Source organism: Psammomys obesus, unplaced genomic scaffold, assembly GCF_907164565.1.
Source record: "Psammomys obesus unplaced genomic scaffold, mPsaObe1.curated_primary_1811, whole genome shotgun sequence".
Taxonomy (NCBI): Eukaryota; Metazoa; Chordata; class Mammalia; order Rodentia; family Muridae; genus Psammomys; species Psammomys obesus.
The window spans coordinates 2,930,538-2,949,321 of record NW_026589447.1 but is presented as its reverse complement, the minus strand read 5'-3'; the positions used below and the strand labels follow the sequence as shown (position 1 = coordinate 2,949,321).

Here is an 18,784-nt window from a genome sequence, read left to right as displayed (position 1 = left end):
CTGTATCTGTATCTGTATCTGTATCTGTATCTGTATCTGTATCTGTATCTGTATCTGTATCTGTATCTGTATAGATGACTTATGCTGTTGGCTTCCATGATTCTGTGGACATCTGGATATGGACTGATTCATGCTACTTGAACTGTGGAGTCTCTAATACATATGTGGCCTGTGGTGCTATTTAATTCCCCCAAATGGTCTCCTCTCTAGAATCTATATATGTAACATACTGGTTCTATCTCTCTTAGAAAGTCCTGATTAATACAGTACCTATATAGGTCTTATCAACTTTTTCACAACTTGGTAAGTACAAGGAGCCTTATATAGATCCCAAACTGCAACTACACATCGTGACTGATGATGCAAGTAGTACACAATTAAATATTGTCACTCTTAGTCAAAATATCCCTGTTAACACTTTTTAGTGGACACATAATAATTATACATATATATGCGGTACTATGATATAATTCAATACATACACCTATATCTATGCATATACAGTGCATAAAGATCAAATAGTATTTCCATCTCCTTATATATTTATTGTTTCATTGTGCTAGAAACTCAGAAACTCTTCTATTTCAGCATAGTTATGTGTAACAGTCACGCTATTGTGCTATGAAGACTGGATCTCACTTCTATCTAACTGCATTTTGGCACCCATTATATTCTGCCAATTCCTAAATAAATAACCTATGTGGCTATCACATAGGTAGTTACAATCCTCTTTGAATTTCCAATTACAAAAATCAGAAAGTTTATGAAAGGTTTTTGAGGTAAACCAGATAATACGGCAGAGAACACTAGATATTTCCTCATATGCATTCTCCTATTCCTTTTTAAACTGTAATGGGAATGTGCTGGTAAAGTGTTTAATTTACCTTTATAAGATAGCAATGTCATATGTCTTTTATCCTAGCACTTGGGAGTTTAAGCAGATGAACTACAAATTCAAGGCTATTTTGGAGTACATAGAAAGACTATGGCTTAAAAAAAGAAAAAGAAAAAAAAAAAGAAAAACGATACAAGAACTACTTTTCTGGCTCTCTTATCAGTGAATATGATTGTGAGATTGAATTTTAGAAATTGAATGTAATGAAATTTACGTCTAACTCCCAGATCATAACCTGAAAGGAAAGTGTTATAAACTCTACTTCTGTCTTTCCTTCTTTTCAACAGCTAGGATGCAGATGATGAATGACCATTGGGGTGAAAGCAGGATATTAGATGACTAAGAAAGCAAGAACAAGGAAGCCTGATTATATCAAGTCACATTAGTTGGATTGTTTTACAACCAAGAAATAAACATCTCTTATATTAGAGCCATGGTATATGTAGCATCTCAGCACCTGAGCCTACATCATACCGAATTGTAGCTAACAAGTGACTAAACTTGGACTTTAATAGGCTCAGACTGTATGAGCCCCGTAATTTAAATAAAGTTCTTATTAAATAATGCTTTCCTAAAGGACACTATCTATTCCAAAGTTCTTACAAATATAAGACACCTGTGGCAAGCACATAATACTTGTTAAGAAATATTTCTTGTCTCAACAATATTACCAGGTTCATTTTTTTGTCTCCCTTTGTTTTACCCTTTCATTTAAACCAATTATAGTATATGCTACCTTATAAGCTATGTACTATGTCAAATACTCAACCATAAAATTTTTTCAAGTTGCAATTAAAATAAAATATTCTGATTCATTTGTGGTCTTGCAAGGGTTCCTGACTTGCTATACTGAAATAAATATGGGACTTGACATTTGAAGAAACAGCAAACAAGGGTTCTCAGAGCTTTTGTTGCCCATTTTTACTGAGACATGTCATAATTTTTTTCTACGTTTCTTCTAAAGTGGGTTGTGCAATTTAAATTTCAGAGAAAACAGACAATGGTGTCAGAAACACCAAAAAAATGAACAAACAAAAAATAAAACAAAACAACAAAAACCTGAACAAAAGGCCTCCCTTAGGTGTACTAATATTAGTATTAGATCAGATCCCTTTGTCCTTTAGTCGTATTTCTCTAGAATTAAATGCCTCATCACACTTAGTGCAAGTTTACCTGGTTTATTTGAGGGGGTGTGTTCATTCTAGATCAGTGGTTCTAAACCTATGGATTTGACCACTTTGAGGGTCAAACTACCTTTTTACAGGAGTCGCCTAAGACCATCAAAAACAAACAAACAAACAAACAATTTTTACATTATGATTCATACAGGAGCAAAATTATAGTTATGAAGAAGCAACGAAAATAATTTTATGGTTGGAGAATCACCAAAATATGAGGAACTATATTAAAGGGTTACAGCATTAGCAAGGCTGAGAACCACTTTTCTAGAGTGTTACCAAGTAATATAAAACATATAAATACAAATACTTTTCTCTTGTTGATCTGTCATTTGATTAGGAGTATCAGTCATGGATTTGGGATTATGTGAGGAACTATACCTCTTCTACACTATAGTTTCATTGTATATGTATCACCTTCAACCTTATCATTTTCCTCTGTTTAAATATATCACCACACTTCATGGTTAATATCTTAGAAGCATCCAGTGGCTTTTTCTCCTTTAACAGTCCCATAATTTGCTTAATAATAAAACAGTACATGTGCAAGCAAGTTGATTAATAGATGTAATGCTAAGTATTCGATTTAATGTTAAACATCACTGTGGCCAAGTTTAGTGGTGTAGGCCTCTAATCCCAGCTACTTGGGAGGCTGAGGCAGAAAAAAATCATAATTGCAAAGCCTGTCTGGGCTACAGGGTGAGTTCCTGGATGCTCTGGACACTTTAATAAGACTCTGTCTCAAAATAAAAAGTAAAAGGGGGCAATGAAGATAGGTCAGTGGTAGAGTATTTGCTTAGCATGTGCAAGGCCCAAGTTTTAATTTATAGATCTTCAAAAACTTGTCATTGTGTCACAGTGGGATTTTTTTTTCAATGTCCATTTATACAAAATAATAAGACACAACTTTGTGTCTGTGAACCCAAAAATCTGGAGGCTAAGTCAGGAGGATGAGAAACTCTTGGCAGATCTACATTACACAGTGAGTGCCACGACAGCCAAACTTTTTATAGCACATTTTGCTTTATGAACAACAAAAGAACAGAAAGAAGGGAGCAAAAAAATGAGAAATGGAGGTAGGAAGATAAAAAACTACAGTTAAAAGGCACACAGTTACTTCTTTGGAGGGGAGATATTAAATATAGGAAATTTTTACCTTGCCAAAGTGTTCAATCAGTATTTCTACCACAATATTCTGGAATTTGATGTTCATCATAGCAGCCACAGTGTCCTCTTGAGCTCTCATCAGGGTGGGCCCAAAGATCACCCCCATATTGGAAGGTGTCATAAGATTTTCTTTGCTGTGCTCACACACACTGCCAGAAGAAAAAGCAAATAATGAAACAGATTCGTTTTTCTCGTAACCAGGACTATGATAGGTGCTAAAGGAGATAAGAAACACCAAAAGGTAGGAAAGGGAGAACTAAAATATATATGGAAGAAAAAACACAATAGAAATAACTAGCAAGTAACACATAGTATATGAGTAGAAGCCAAAGTGAGAGAAGAGGAACTGAGCTAGCAACCCTAAAGGAGTTCAGAGACAAATGTAAAATATGTGGGAAGACATACCCATACCCTGCTTACTCCCTCTGAAATTCATCTTCGTTTTACTTTGATTATTCTTGTTACATATAAACATATGCATAAATTTATAAATACAACTTGCTGGGTCCATTTAGTGTTGCTTGTGTGCATGAGTTCAGGGCTGAGCACTTGGTACTATTCTCACCTCAAATGATAGTACTGGTGAGAAAAATGCGTTGGAATCGTCAGTTTAATTATCTGTTTCTTCTATTATGTGGTAAACAACTTCCAACTTTGTTTTTGGTTGACAACAGTTACTAATTAATTATTTTTTATAGGAACTGAACTCCACTAAAGCTCTTTTAAACTACTAGATGCAGGCAAATGTAAAGCATGCAGCCCTCTGGACAGTTTGCCTAATAAGCAGCAGGCCAGCTACCCACTCAAAACACTAATAACCCCAAACCCACCCAGGCCAAAGGCCCTGAGAGACTGACCTACCAACAGGCAAGTTCTTGACACTGAGTAGGCAATTAAGGGGGACAAAATCCTTAGACCAATCTTTACAATAAAGTCTCTTAAGCCCTTAACAAAGGCTGGGTGCCATTCATATGGAAATGAGCTACCAGCATCCAGGCCTTTGATATTTCTGGCTGCTGATCAGTCCTTTTCAACAGTTTAAATGCCTTTGCAATTAACCTTTATTCTTTAGTGACAGAATTTGTTCAGGTATTAAAATGGAAAAGAATCCCCATGCTGCCACCAAGTGATCTGGAATGGTTAAACCACTACCTACAAGGCAAGAACCAGGCCATGAGGTTCAAAACCAGAGCTGTTCACTGAGTGTTCGCAACTGCAAAAAGAAGGATATTTTATTCTGAGGTCGGGCTGGATAAAGTGCTCAATAATGTCAGTTTGGAAAGGCAGGTGATTTAAACCTGTATTTGTTGGTATTCAAGTGTAATCACTGTTCTACCAACTATTACTACCTGCTTCCGTAGTTCCTCTTGAAAACAGAAGATTCTTCTTTTAAAACTTTTATTTTAATTATTTTACACTTTATTCACTTTGTATCCCAATTGTAGCCCCCTCCCTCATCTCTTCCTGGTCCCATCTTTCCTCCCTCTTTTCCCCTCTCCTTCCCCTAGTCCACTGAAAAGGGGGAGTCCTCCTCCCCTACTATCTGATCCTAGCTTATCAAGTCTCATCAGGACTACCTGGATCCTCTTCCTCTGTGGCCTGTTAAGGCCACTCTGCAAGGGGGAGTGATCAAAGAGCAAGTAACCTAGTTCATATCAGAGATAGCCCCTGCTCCCCTTACTCGGGAACCCACATGGAGACTGAGCTGCCTATTGCTTACATCTGAGCAGGGGGTCTAGGTCCTTTCCATGCATGGTCCTTGGTTGATGCTTCAGTCTCTGCAAGGCCCCCTGGGCACATATTTTTGGCTTTGTTGGTCTCCTTGTGGGGCTCTTGTACCCTCCATGTCCTTCCATCCCCCTTCCCTTTTCCATAAGACTCCCTGTGCTCCACCTGAAGTTTGGCTGTCAATCTCTACATGTGCTTTGATACCCTGATGGGTGGAGTCTTTCAGAGGACATAATGTAGTAGGCTCCCATCATGTTCCCTTTCTTTTACTCCTTCCAGTGTCTATCTCATTTGCCCTTTGGAATAAGAATTAAGCATCCTCCCTAGGGTCCTCCTTCTTGTTTAGCTTCTTTAGGTCTGTAGATTTTAGTAACTTCATCCTATATTATATGGCTAATATCCACTTATAAGTGAGTATATCAATGCATGTCTTTCTGCTTCTGGGTTACCTCACTCAGGATAATCTTTTCTAGTTCCATCCATTCACCTACACAAAAGTAAAGTAAGTCCAAGTGGATCAAAAACCTCAATATAAAACCAGACACACTAAATCTGTTAGAAGAAAAAGTGGGGAACTCATTGGTACAGGAGACAACTTCCTGAACAGAACATCAACTGCTTAGGCTCTAAGATCAACAGTAAATGGTACCTCATGAAACTGAAAAGCTTCAGAAAGGACACTGTCAACAGAACAAAACGACAGCCAAAAGACTGGGAACAGATCTTCAGCAACCTTGCATCCAGCAAAGGGCTAATATCTAGAATATATAAAGATCTCAAGAAATAGAAATAAATACTAACATACCAAATAATCCAATTAAAAATGGGGTACAGAGATAAACGGAGAATTCTTAGCAGATGAATAACAAATGGTAGAGAAACACTTAAAGAAATGCTCAACATCCTTGGTCATTGAAATGCAAATCAAAGTGACTCTGAGATTCCATTTGACACCCATCAGAATGGTTTAAGATCACAAACTCAAGTGACAATGCTGGAATGGATGTGGAGAAAGGGAACCCTTCTTCATTGCTGGTGGGAGTGCAAATATGTACCAACCACTTTGGAAATCAATCTGTTGCTTTCTCAGAAAACTGGGAATAGTGCTACCTCAAGACCCAGCTGGACATACACCTGAAAGATGTTCCACCATACAACAAGGACACTTGCTCAACTATATTCATAGCAGTTTTATTCATAATAGCCAGAATTTAGAAACAACCTTGATGTCCCTTAACCAAAAAATGGATAAAGAAATTCAGATACATTTACACAATGGAATACTACTCAGCCATTAAAAACAAGAAAATCATAAAATTTGCAAGCAAATGAAAAACAGAAGCTTAAGCTTCTATGGGAGGATTTTAAGCTGTGCTAATGTCTACTGCTCTTAAGGAGCTTCCTGCTATCCCATTTAGGATATTTGCTTTTCATGACCTTCTAGTACCTGGGGAGATTTCTTTGCAGCTGTCATCTGTCCTCTTACTATGCACTTTGTTTGTGGCACAAGGAATGGACCCTAGGGTATCATCTATCATTGAGATACAGGTAGGCCCTATAAAATTTTCCATGTGCAACCATTTTTAATGCAGACATTTTTTAAATTTTCATTTAATTTAAAAACAGGAGCTCCACAAGGAGACCAACAGAGCCAAAAAAAAAAATCTAGGCCCAGGGGACCCTGCAGGGACTGATGAGTCAACAAAGGGCCATGCATGGAGAGGACCTAGACCCTTTGCTCAGATAGGCAGCTCATGGGCAACCCATGGGCAGTTCAGTCTCCATGGAGGTTTCCTAGTAAGGGGAGTAGGGGCAGTCACTGGCATGAATTTGGTTGCCTACTCTTTGTTCAACAACCCCTGGCTTGGCGGGCTTATTAGACCACAGAGAAAGAGGAACCAGACAGTCCTGATGATACCTGATAGGCTAGGGTCAGATAGTAGGGGAGGAGGAGACCACCCCATCAGTGGACTAGGGGCAGGGCATAGGGGGAAGAACAGTGTAAATGGGACCAGGAGGAGATGAGGAAGAGGGCCACAGCCTGGATACAAAGTGACTAAATAGTAAATAATAATAATAATAATAATAATAATAATAATAATAATAACAATAATAATAAATAGTAATAATAATAAAATAAATATCAAAATAAATATTCAGTGTATTTTGATTATTTATACCCCACTAACACGCGCAACATCTCCATACCCACACAACTTCATGTCCTCTTTTTAGTTTTTAAATTTAATTACCCATTTGACTCCAATTTGTGTTGTTCATACACTTTTGGGTGTGGGACCCTCTACTGGAGTTCTACAAGGAACCACAACCTTAAAGAAAACTAAATCTCCCTCCCTTGGAAGCCATCAAATCTCCATAGCAAAAAGGTGGTGCTAGGGGTCATTAATGAACCCCTTGTCCCTCCATGCTAGAATGTGGGCTGGTTTGATCTTCTGCAGGTAACCACAGTGGCTAAGTTCATGAGTGCAGCAGCTCTGACAGGTTTCATCACTCTCTTGCTATGTTCTTTCTCAATTTCTGGATCTTATAATCTTTCTCCTTTGGTCCCTGAATCTTGAATAAGAGGTAACACTCCATGGACACATATTCTCTGCATTTTGACCAATTGTGGGTTTCTGTATTAACCACCTCCTAGCAGCTAAAAAGAATGAGGAGAGCTGATCACCATGCCCTAGGTCTATAGTCCTAAGTACTTGAGAGGTTGGGGTAAGAGAATCATTTGAACCCTAGAGTTTGGTGCCAGCCTGCAAAAAGTAACAAGAAAAATACACACACGCACACACATACACACACACATGCAGTGTATACAGAAGTAATGAATGATGCTCAAAATGATAAATGAAAAAAGTGGTTTGAAGAGCAATGACACATTGAGAGGTACAATTTCTGTGTAAAAGAAAAAATACAGAGATTCCTTAAGATGCATATATTTTGGGTCTAGCTAATTTCACTGCATGATATTTTGATTTATTTGCAAGTTTTTTAAATAAATTTAATTTTTAAAAAAATAGAGGTATAAGTCACAGCTCAAACTGTAGATTAATGAGATGAATGACATGGTAAATGATAAATTATGTAGGAGTGTGCAGTATTATTTCTAACCCATAAGGACTAGAACCAATAATGGGTACAACTTCAGCATCAGAATTAATACTTAGCTAAACTGACATAGCATCACACTGCCTTTTAATATTTGTTTTTATAGCCATAGACAAATACTACTTTCAACCTTAGTCAGATAAGTCTCTCTCTTCTTCTAGAAAATGGGTTTGAGTGCAGAAACCGATGACCTCAAGAAGTGATCTGAATTAGTGAACCATAAACAAAATATTAATACCATCATCATCATCTAAGCTCACAAACTATTGTAGACGGAGGAGTGGAAAAAAAAAAAAAGGTAAGAGCCAGAAGACAGGAAAGGGGGTTGTGAAATGCTGTCTTCTGGGCTAGAAACAGCTATTGCAATCACAAACCTGTAACAACTGGGATGTTATACAGAGTCTGCTCAAGAATAACCTCGTCACTGTCAAAAGGACAGTAGGGCTCCAAAGGCCTATCTGCCACCAATGAACTATTTGCTACTGACTTGTGCTACTAATGTAGCACTCACTAGTGAGGACACAAACTCGAATGAGTAGTCCCTCTCCAGTAGTTGCATGTATGGCCCTGGTTAACTAACAGGGCCATAAAACAAAGCTAAAAGTCATTAATCAACGAAAGGGATTGGTATGTGGAAGCAGGGGAGAGATGAAAGGAATGAACAAGAAGACAAAAAAGGATATGGAGAGCAAACTCAGGATGCATTACAAACACATGAAAATATCAAAGAAATAATTTAATAAATAAAAAATTAAAAGAAATTGAATGAGTATATGAGGGAGGTAGTAGTCTATACTGTAGAAGGTAATAACTCACTTCAATGGTTTAGATTTTAAGATAAATTAAAATGATTTGAATAGCCAAGAGGTGATGTAAATGAGGTATATTGGCCTGGAAGAAGTGTCTTATACTGTTAAGCAAGCACACATCCTCTAAACCACCATTTTACCATTCAATGTTATTTCTTACTTTATGATATGACCTTCATCATCTCTAATCTTATCATTACAGAAGAGGGGACGGAAATAGTACAAGAGCCAGAGGCGGCAGATAACTACTAGGAAAAAAGTGTTCTTCTGATAGGACAAGTCAGCTGTACATATGAACTCACGCTGATTATGACACCAAGCACAAGACATGTTCAAGCCCAGGATAGACCAAATTCAAACATGGAAGGGAGCTGGGCATGAAATCTCATCCTTCAATTAGGCACTCTTAGCAACTGGCAGTTGCTAGGAAAAGGAAGGTTAGTATATATATTATGTTGGCCACACACCAACAAATATTTGAGTAGCACAAATGGCCTTGAGATTAATAAAAGACACAAAAATAAGTGTGTAGGGAAGGAGAGCTAGATCTGGGAAGAGTTGGGGGGATGAATATGATCAAAACTCATTGTACGAAATTCTCAAAGAAAAAAAAAAAAACAAGAAGGTGCTAGAGTTTGTGGCAAGTCAGCCTCTTGTATCACTTCAAAGAAGGAACTACTAGCTACTCAACTCCAGCGTACAAGGCACAGTGTGGTCAAATGGTCTCATTTCTTAAATCCAGGAATTAATGTGAATTTCTGAAAATTTAAAAATTGGGGGATAAATCTTTTTTTCAAAAAAAAATAGTCTAAGGCAAATAAAACATACTTTTGCTCTGAATTCCATCCTCAGGCTATTCAGTTGAGTGAGACCTCTGTCTTACAATGATACCTGGCAGAAAAACTGGAAGCTATTTATGTGAACTTGTCGGTATCATCCAGCTTTAGGGTTCGGTGATTTCTAAGAACTCAATGTACTTTGACCCTTAAATAAGGAGGCCACTTCCAGTCATATCCCTGGTTCTATTACTAATGTACTACATGGCTTTGTGCCTATCTTTCCCCATCCCTAAGAATCTGTTCTGTCATGTGTAAGGTGAAAAAGTTATTAGGTGATCGAAAGCGTATTTTAGTCTGCCAGGAAATGAATCTAAGAAAACCCTGTTCTCAGAAACAATGGGAAAGAGAGAGCCACACATTACATGCTTTCTGAACTATTTATTATGTATATTCAATCCATTCTAAACACATACATGCACAGAGAGAAAGAAAGAAAGGAGGAGGGGAGAGGAGGGAAAGAAAGAGAGGAGAGAGACTGGAATCCTAGCAAAGCAAACTTCTATACTCAACTCTCAACTACAAGAAACTTTAAGGGCCAAGTAACTCTTTTCTTTAACAAATCACAAGAAAAAGGAAAGTTGTACGGGAAACCTATATATTGAGTATACAGTAAAATGATAAAATAGATTCTATTGCACAATACATCAAGCCTGGGCCTCTATTTGCTTTATAATGTTACTATTGATTCCTACATACATTAAAGTTTGAGAAACAATGATATAGATCAAGCAGCTAAACCAAATCTCACTGCCATGTGTTTTTATAAATAAAGGTTTACTTGAACACTGCTATTCATTTAAATAGTATCTATGGCTGCTTCAAAGCTATAATTATAAAGCTGTGTATACATAATATATGATGACCACATAGTTAACAAAGCGTAGCATATATACTATCTTGACAAACTCTTCTAGAAATTAGATGCTTGGAAATCATTTCATTAGATTTCTATATTTACAATCAAATCGAACCTTCACGTAAAGAAAGAAAGAACATATTTGTGGACACTATACATTTGAACAATTGATTATTTAATAATATAACCAACTTCATTTCAGCTATTATAATTTTATTATACATATGTTTAAAAGAGTTCTCACCCTTTGAAGATAAAGTTGAAACTTAAATAGTTATGAATGAAATAAACATAGAGTCATAGATTTATTTCAAAAAATAATACAACAGGCAGGTGGAAACTGGGCTTATAGATAAAATGTATTCTTGATAGCTAAATCTGAGTGATGGGCACACAAGTGTTCCTTGTGCTGGTTCCTTCGTTTAATACATGATACAAATTTTTCAAAAGGAAAAGTTGTAACAGGGATAGTTTGTGTCATAAGTGACCACTCCCCTTTCCATCAAAATAGTGCCCTCTTTTAAGTGTAGACAGCACTGGATTTCTCCATCAGTAGCATATTATCTGTAATTTACATGATAGATTTCAACATAGTACAATGCCCTAGACATCTTCAATTTCTCAATTAAAACCAAACCATTACTAAATATAGTAAAAAGAAAGAAAAACAATTTTACTGTCAAATTGTTATATTTTAAGACACTTTAAATACAAAAATAAACTGAAAAATGAATATAACTTAACTGTAAGGGTAACAATATGCTAATAGAGAAGGTATTAGCAAGTCAATACACACAGAGAGTATAACTACATCAAGACTATCTAACAGCAGTAATTCTAATAAACTCCTGATTCTATTATGCTTCCAGAATGCAGATAACAACTTAAAAATTAAAAGTGCCCTCAAAATTGATGAGAAATTTTTTATATGTTCTCTTTTGTTTGCATGTGTAATCTCATACATTTATGACTGTATTATTGTAATCATGAATCCATACACTTATATTTTAAGAGTAACTAGTTTTATTTAAAAGACTAGCAAGAAGACTAGGGGCTACTAGAAAATTTTACCAACACCGTCTCAGGTCGACAATGCAAGCTTCGTTCATTAATATGACAGATGGCAAAAATGATTTCTCCTTAGCTAGATGTGTAGATGTGTATAAGATACAAACTGTTAATAACATGCAGTCACACAGTCTTCTATGACCAAATAGAAGACTACAGCATTGGGTAATGTGAATAGCAGTAAAGGAACAATACTATGAATCATCAGATGTGGTAAAACATAAGGTACGTAATAACCACTACTACTTGCTGTAGCTACAAATCAGTTCATTTGAATACATTCAGCCTTGAAAGGTAACCAGATGTAGACATGAAACGATGGCAATAAGGGGACAGGCTAAAAATAAGACAATGAAGAAAATAAGTAAAACTAGTAAGTAGGAACCAAGCACCTGGAATTCCAGCACTGATAATCGTGATATGAGGCTAACTTTGAGTATAAAATGAACTAGTCTGTTACAAAAATAATAAGAAATAGCAACGTACAGGAAAATGGTATTCTTTCATCAACAAACTAGTGTCATAACAGTTGATAGTGTTAAATTAAAGAGATGAAAAGAACATAAGAGATTGGTAGACTAGGTGATAATGCTCTGTATAGTTAGACAAACACCTTTGCAGAACAGTTTTATAGTAATTTATTTTTATTAATTATAGTTTATTCACTTTGTATCACAGCTGTAGCTCACTCTGCCATTCCCTCCAAATCCCATCCTCCCTACCTCTTCTCCTCCCTTGTCCATCCCCCAGTCCACTGATAGGGGCAGTCCTCCTCCCCTTCCATCTGACCCTAGCCTATCAAGTCTCATCAGGAATAGCTACATTGTCTTCCTCTGTGGTCTGGCTAAGCTGCTCCTCCCTCAGGAGGAGGTGATCAAAGAGCCAGCCACTGAGTTCATGGCAGAGACAGCCTCTGTTCCCCTTACTAGGAGCCCACTTGGACACTGAGATGCCATGGGCTACATCTGTGCAGGGGTTCTAGGTTATCTCCATGCATGGTCCTTGATTAGAGTATCAGTCTCAGAAAAGACCCCCGGGCACAGATTTCTTGGTTCTGTTGCTCTCCTTGTGGAACTCCTGTCCTCTCCAGGTCTTTCTACATCCCCCTTCTTTCATAAGATTCCCTGCACTCTGCCCAAACTTTGGCTATGAGTCTCAAAATCTGCTTTGATACCCTGCTGGGGAGAGTCTTTCAGAGGCCCTCTGTGATAGGCTCTTGTCCTGTTCCCTGTTTTCCCCCTCTTCTGATGTCCATCCGGTTTGCCTTTCTGAGTGAGGATTTATCATCTTATCCAGGGTCCTCCTTCTTTCTTAGCTTCTTCAAGTGTACAGATTTTAGTATATTTATCCTATATTATATGTCTAGAACCCACTTATAAGTGAGTATATACCATGTGTCTTTCTGCTTTTGGGATACCTCACTCAGGATGATCTTTCCTAGATTCCACCATTTGCCTGCAAATTTCATGATTTCCTTGTTTTTAATTGCTGAGTGGTATTCCATTATGTAAATGTACCACAATTTCTGTATCCATTCCTCAGCTGAGGGACATCTGGGGTTTTTTCCAGGTTCTGGTTATAATGAAAAAGATGCTGTAAACATAGCTGAGCAAATGTCTTTGTTGTATACTTGACTGTATTTTGGATATATGCCTAGGAGAGGTATATAGCTGGGTCTTGAGGTAGCACTGTTCCTAATTGTCGGAAAAAGCACCAGATTGATTTCCAAAGTGGTTGTACAAGTTTACATTCCCACCAGCAATAGACAAAAGGGCTGAGAAAGAAATTACGGAAACTACACACTTCACAATAGCCACTAATAACATAAAGTACCTTGGGGTGACTCTAACCAAGCAAGTGAAAGACCTGTTTGAAAAAACAAAAATAAAAACAAAAAACAAAAAACAAAAAAACAAAACAAAACAAAAAACAACTTCAAGTCTCTGAAGAAAGAAATTGAAGAAGATATCAGAAGATGAAAAGATCTCCCATGTTCATGGATTGGTAGGATTAACAGTAAAAGTAGCTATCCTGCCAAAAGCAGTCTACAAATTCATTGCAATTCCCATCAAACTGCCAATATAGAGAAGTTTTTAATGTCAACTAAGAACATGTAAATATAGTCTGGAAAAGCAGAAACTGTAGAACAAGGTAAGTAGAAGATGTCAGGCATGGTGGTGCAGGCATTTAATCTCAGAACTCAAGAGAAAGAGCAAGATGACCAAGAGTCCCTAAGCCTTCCTCAGCTGCATTCATGTTTGTCACGATTACCTGAGACTGCCTTCAAAATATAGAGAGGGAAGCTGAAGAACACAATAATCTTATATTATTAACAAACACAATTATGTTTATATATAAACACACTTGCAGAAAACATTTAGAATAATATGTGTTATATTATCAGTAATGATTACAGAGTACTAGAATAATTTAAGATAATATTTGTTTTGCTTTTCTGTACTTTCTAATTTCTACAGTACTGTTTCCGAAAAAAAAAACAAAACATAAGTATTATTACAAAAATAAGAATCCAGCAAACCTAATAGCCTGGAACCTTTCAAATGGCAGGACATACCCAAGACTGTGAAAGAGTCTTATATCTCCCCCCAGTAGATCAAGAATTTTATTGCCTGACTCCCATTATACTCCTGGATTTCCTCATTTGCCCCAAGATGTTGTCAAAGCATCTGAAAGTACAGAGAAATGGGACTTTGTGGCGTTTAGAGAACAAGCTGTACAAATCTCTTTGTGTCTGCTTACTGATAAACATATGTATGAATGGTAGAATTAGTCATGCCATTTACTTCCATTGTACTACTGCACTAATGGTGAGACTGCTAGAGAGAAGACTGCTAGTGATCTCTCTTATCTCTGAGTAATAGAAACCAGGTAACTGGAAACTCCAAATTGGCAGAGGTCTACTTATTTTGGCCTATTATTAACATAGAAAATAGGCAAGGAGCCTATTTTATTATTATGCATGTAAAAGGCACATATATAATCATCATATACACTGTGAAAGCAATAATTGGCAAGCAGGATAATTACATGCATTTTGAAAGCCTGTAAATTTTCTTTTTCCCTATGTATGTTTTCTAAAGAGTACTAACCCTTTTTTAAAATTTATATTTCCTACAATATATGATTATAAAAGTTTTCAAACATATGTAAAAGTGTTGAATATAGTTACTGTGATGAATAATTTTGAGTACCAACTGATGGAATGAAAAACACCTAGAATTGTAAAGATCAGCTCTGAGTTTTTCTGTTAGGCCATTTCCATAGAGTATTAACTAGGTGAAGAGACATGTTCTAAATGTTGTCAACAACATCCCATAGCCTTGGGACATGTGGAGTAAGAGGGGAAGATGGACAAAGTCTGCTAAACTGGTATATTCATATTCACAATCTCCATCTCCTTCTTCTCTCCTTCTTCCTTTCTTTCTCCTGTTGTGGATGTTTTGGTTTATGATGTATAAACATGTTTTTGTTAAAATTCCAAATTAGGGATTTCAGTTTGTCAACACCTGCTAAGTGTCTCCTGCAGAGCGTGGTCTGTGCCAGGTGGAATTAGTTGAATTCTGGGGACTTTGAGGAGTATAAATATGAGAGCCCATTGTATAAATGTGCCACAATTTCTGTATCCATTCTTCTTTTGAGAGACATCTAGGCTGTTTTCAGATTCTGGCTATTATGAATAAAGCTGTTATGAACATAGGTGAGAAAATGTCCATGTTGTTTGGTGGAGGAACTTTAAGGTATAGGCCCAAGAGGGTTATAGCTGGATCCTGATGTAGTGCTATTCCTAAATTTCTGAGAAAGCACCAGATTGATTTCCAAAAGTGGTTTTATACATTTGCACTCCCACCAGCAATGGAGGAGTGCTCCCCTTTCTCCACATCCTCTCCAGCAAGTGTTGTCACTTGAGTTTTTGATCTTAGCCATTCTGATGGATGTGAAATGGAATCTCAGATTCCACATTTGTTATCTGCTCTTATTCTATAATAAAGAGCTTTTCTTTCTTTACCAACTCCCCCATGACTTTCTGCTTCTTCAATGTGTTATTAGCAATGTGTTATTGATGTCCAAATTTCCCAAACATAATTAATGTCATCAGTATCAAGCAAATTTCTTCCTGGTATAATTTACTCCAGGTTCACCTGGTGTTTCCAAACCCCAGATCTAAAATGGCCACTTTTCTAAGCTACTTGGGCCCCTTGAAAAGGGAACAGTATTTAGAAACAAAGAACTGGGCACTAGGTATACTCACTTTTTAAAGGAAGAATTCTTTCAAGGTTGGAAAAGATGTTTTTGTTTTACTTTGAATAGTAAATTCATAGACTTCTTTACTTTTAATATGGCAAAACTCTGCTTTTCATCTCTAACTTTGTATCCAGTTCTCTTTTTATGTGATCAATCTTAGCTTATGTTAGTGTATAATCACATACAAATATATATGCATATATATTTTTTCCTTCCTTGTAAAATATGCATGCATTTAAATCATACTTATATAACTACTAAAAAAAAACTATTGGACGCTTAAAATTTCTTTGTGGCTCTTTTTGTTTTTCAAGGCCGTCTCATTAAGAATGAGTCAGAAGTATGTGCTGACAACTTAGTTGAAATAGTTTCTTTCTCCGTGTTCTTCTTTTATCAAGTTGATAAACATTTATCTGGTTTTTCAGTGTTCTGTGTTAGGGTTCCTAAAACTTACTTTGTTTTAATAATATTTTTGGATTTACACAAATTAGTATTGAGTGGAAGTAAAAATTATATCAGGAGGTGATTTAGAGAAATGTAATTCCTGTCTCTATCTCCTCCATGTTATCAATACTTTTCCCTATGTGTTTATAACTTTCATAACTTTATTGAGGTATATCTGCCATAAAAAGAAATGGTGTACTGAAAATTTTCAATGAATAGGGAGCTCAGTAGATTTTTACTTTATATTTTAGCACTATGGTGAAATTGAGTATTAAATTTCAACACATTTAAATCTTTGTATTTCTATGATCCTTCTATATGTGTCTCTTTTGGTTTCAACAGTTTTGAAGACCAGGAATACTGAAGTAAATCAGGTTTATGGGAAGATGGAGGCAGATACCCCATCACTCACTACCTTCAGATACATTATCTAAATAAGTCCTTGGGCTCATTAGATTGTCAGAAAGTCACAGGTGAAAGACTGCCTTGAAAATAGTTGATTCAGGTCCTTCCAATTCTACATTAACAAACTGAGGGCCAAAGAGTGGCAGGACTTAAATTAGGTCATATAACAACTTAGAGTTAGACCTAGAAATTGAATACAAAGTTGCTTTCCTAGAAAGTATAAATTAATTTCAAATCCATGTGCAAATAATTTTTTGTTGATTTTTGAAATTTTACTAAGGTAACATCAAAGTAAATTTTGGAAAGAACATGTCTCTTAATATTCTTTATTGGCCTGAGATGCATGCCTCAACATAAACCAAAATTTACTTCTTGTTATCCTGCTTATTTTCTATATCAGCATCTTTAATATCTGTTTTCTGTAGAAACATAAAAAAATCTTAAAAAGTACAAGGTAAATGAGATTTCTGAAGATACCTCACATTATAGGAATACCTGAGGTCCAGATAGGCATAATGCTCAAGAAATATCACAGGGGCAGCCAAAAGGGTCCTTAGCCTTAGATTCCCACTATCACTAAAGACCTGCATTTTGGGTGTTTATATCTTCTCCAGATAAGGTTCAATATCACATTGATGAATTCTGGAAGTATGTAGATAGGTTTATTTAATAAATATATGTTTAAGATGCATTATAATTTAACCTTATTTACACATTACTGCTTAAAATACTGGAAGATGCCTTGAGAGAGGCAGACCAATCAAATGGGCTAGCAACAGAACTAAAATAAGCACCTCAAGTTTGATAACTTCTCATCAACATGCTTTCTATCTTTGTTTTGATCCAAGCAAAGTAATCTTTGTTCACAAAGTTGAATCTTTTCCATGAAGCATCACCATAACGAACATGTACTCCTTCTATGTCTCTTGCTGCCTACCACCCAGGCCAGGAGGTTGACCAGAATCCTAGCACCTCTCCTCTTATCCATTTCTCTCTTGCCACTCTCCTTCCATCTGTCTGTCCAACCCTCTTTTTTCCTTCCCTTCCTTTCTCTTTCTTTCTTCACCCTTCCACTACTACCTTCCTCCCTTCTTTTTCTTCTTTCTTTTGGCATGGTCTCACTACATAATTGTCCAGGTTGGCCTCAAAGTGACACTCATTCTAGACTAACCTCCCAAATACTAGGATGACAGTCACACACAATGTGCCTGGACAAAAAAAAAAAAATGTTTTTGCACTTCTTCAGGGCTCACTATATGTCACATGTTTTTCCTAAGTTCCTCTGAATCAATGACACTCCTACTTAATAGTCTTAAGTAGTGTCATCATAGAGAAGAACACACAGAGAATCAGAGATACTTAAGATTAAACACCTAGGTAAGTCGTGGAACTGGGGTCCAAAACTAGGCTTCTCAGACAGTAAAGTCCATGTCTGGTCCTGGTGTACAACATACTACCTTACCACTGCCTTTCAGCTAAGACAGTCCAGAGACTTGCTGACTCTAGGATATATGCAAAGGTGAAAGCAAAATAGACCTCCCTCCAAGAAGACTCAGGTAGCCCAAGAAAAAGTTGGGGGATGGTACTCAATGATTTAAGAAGCTTTTTTTTTTTTTAGTTTTTCTTTAGTTCTACCATGTGAGCCAGGCCCTCAACATAGACTCTTTCTGAAAACCCAGCAGTACTTACTTTACCAAGTGTCTGATAAGAAGTTCCAGCATCTCCCGGTTCTTTTCTGGTAGCTTATATATTAGGGAGTGAATAGCCCCCAGACGGTAATCCAGGTTGTCAGATTCTGGCAGAAAGAGCAAAGAGAGATGGTTTGCCTTCCAAGTGACTAGATAAAAGAAACTCTCACATGTCTACAAACATATACACACAAACACACACACACACATACACACACACACACATACACACACACACACACACACCTGAACACATGAAGAGGGGGAAAGAGAGGGAAGAAGAGGGAGGAAAAGGGAAAGAGAGAATGCAAAAGAGAACAAAAA

The 18,784-nt window shown here is 36.8% G+C and overlaps 1 protein-coding gene across 1 annotated transcript in view; it reads right to left on the bottom strand.

The window, feature by feature from the left end:
• Window positions 1–18,784, bottom strand: part of Ophn1 (oligophrenin 1) — a 389,706-nt gene that overhangs the window by 59,892 nt on the left and 311,030 nt on the right. Inside the window, exons 15-16 of the mRNA XM_055605072.1 lie at window positions 18,462–18,567; window positions 3,230–3,389 (exon numbers count right to left, since the gene is read on the bottom strand). Of these exons, the coding sequence (XP_055461047.1) occupies window positions 3,230–3,389; window positions 18,462–18,567 (266 nt within the window). The remainder of the gene's footprint in view (window positions 1–3,229; window positions 3,390–18,461; window positions 18,568–18,784) is intronic.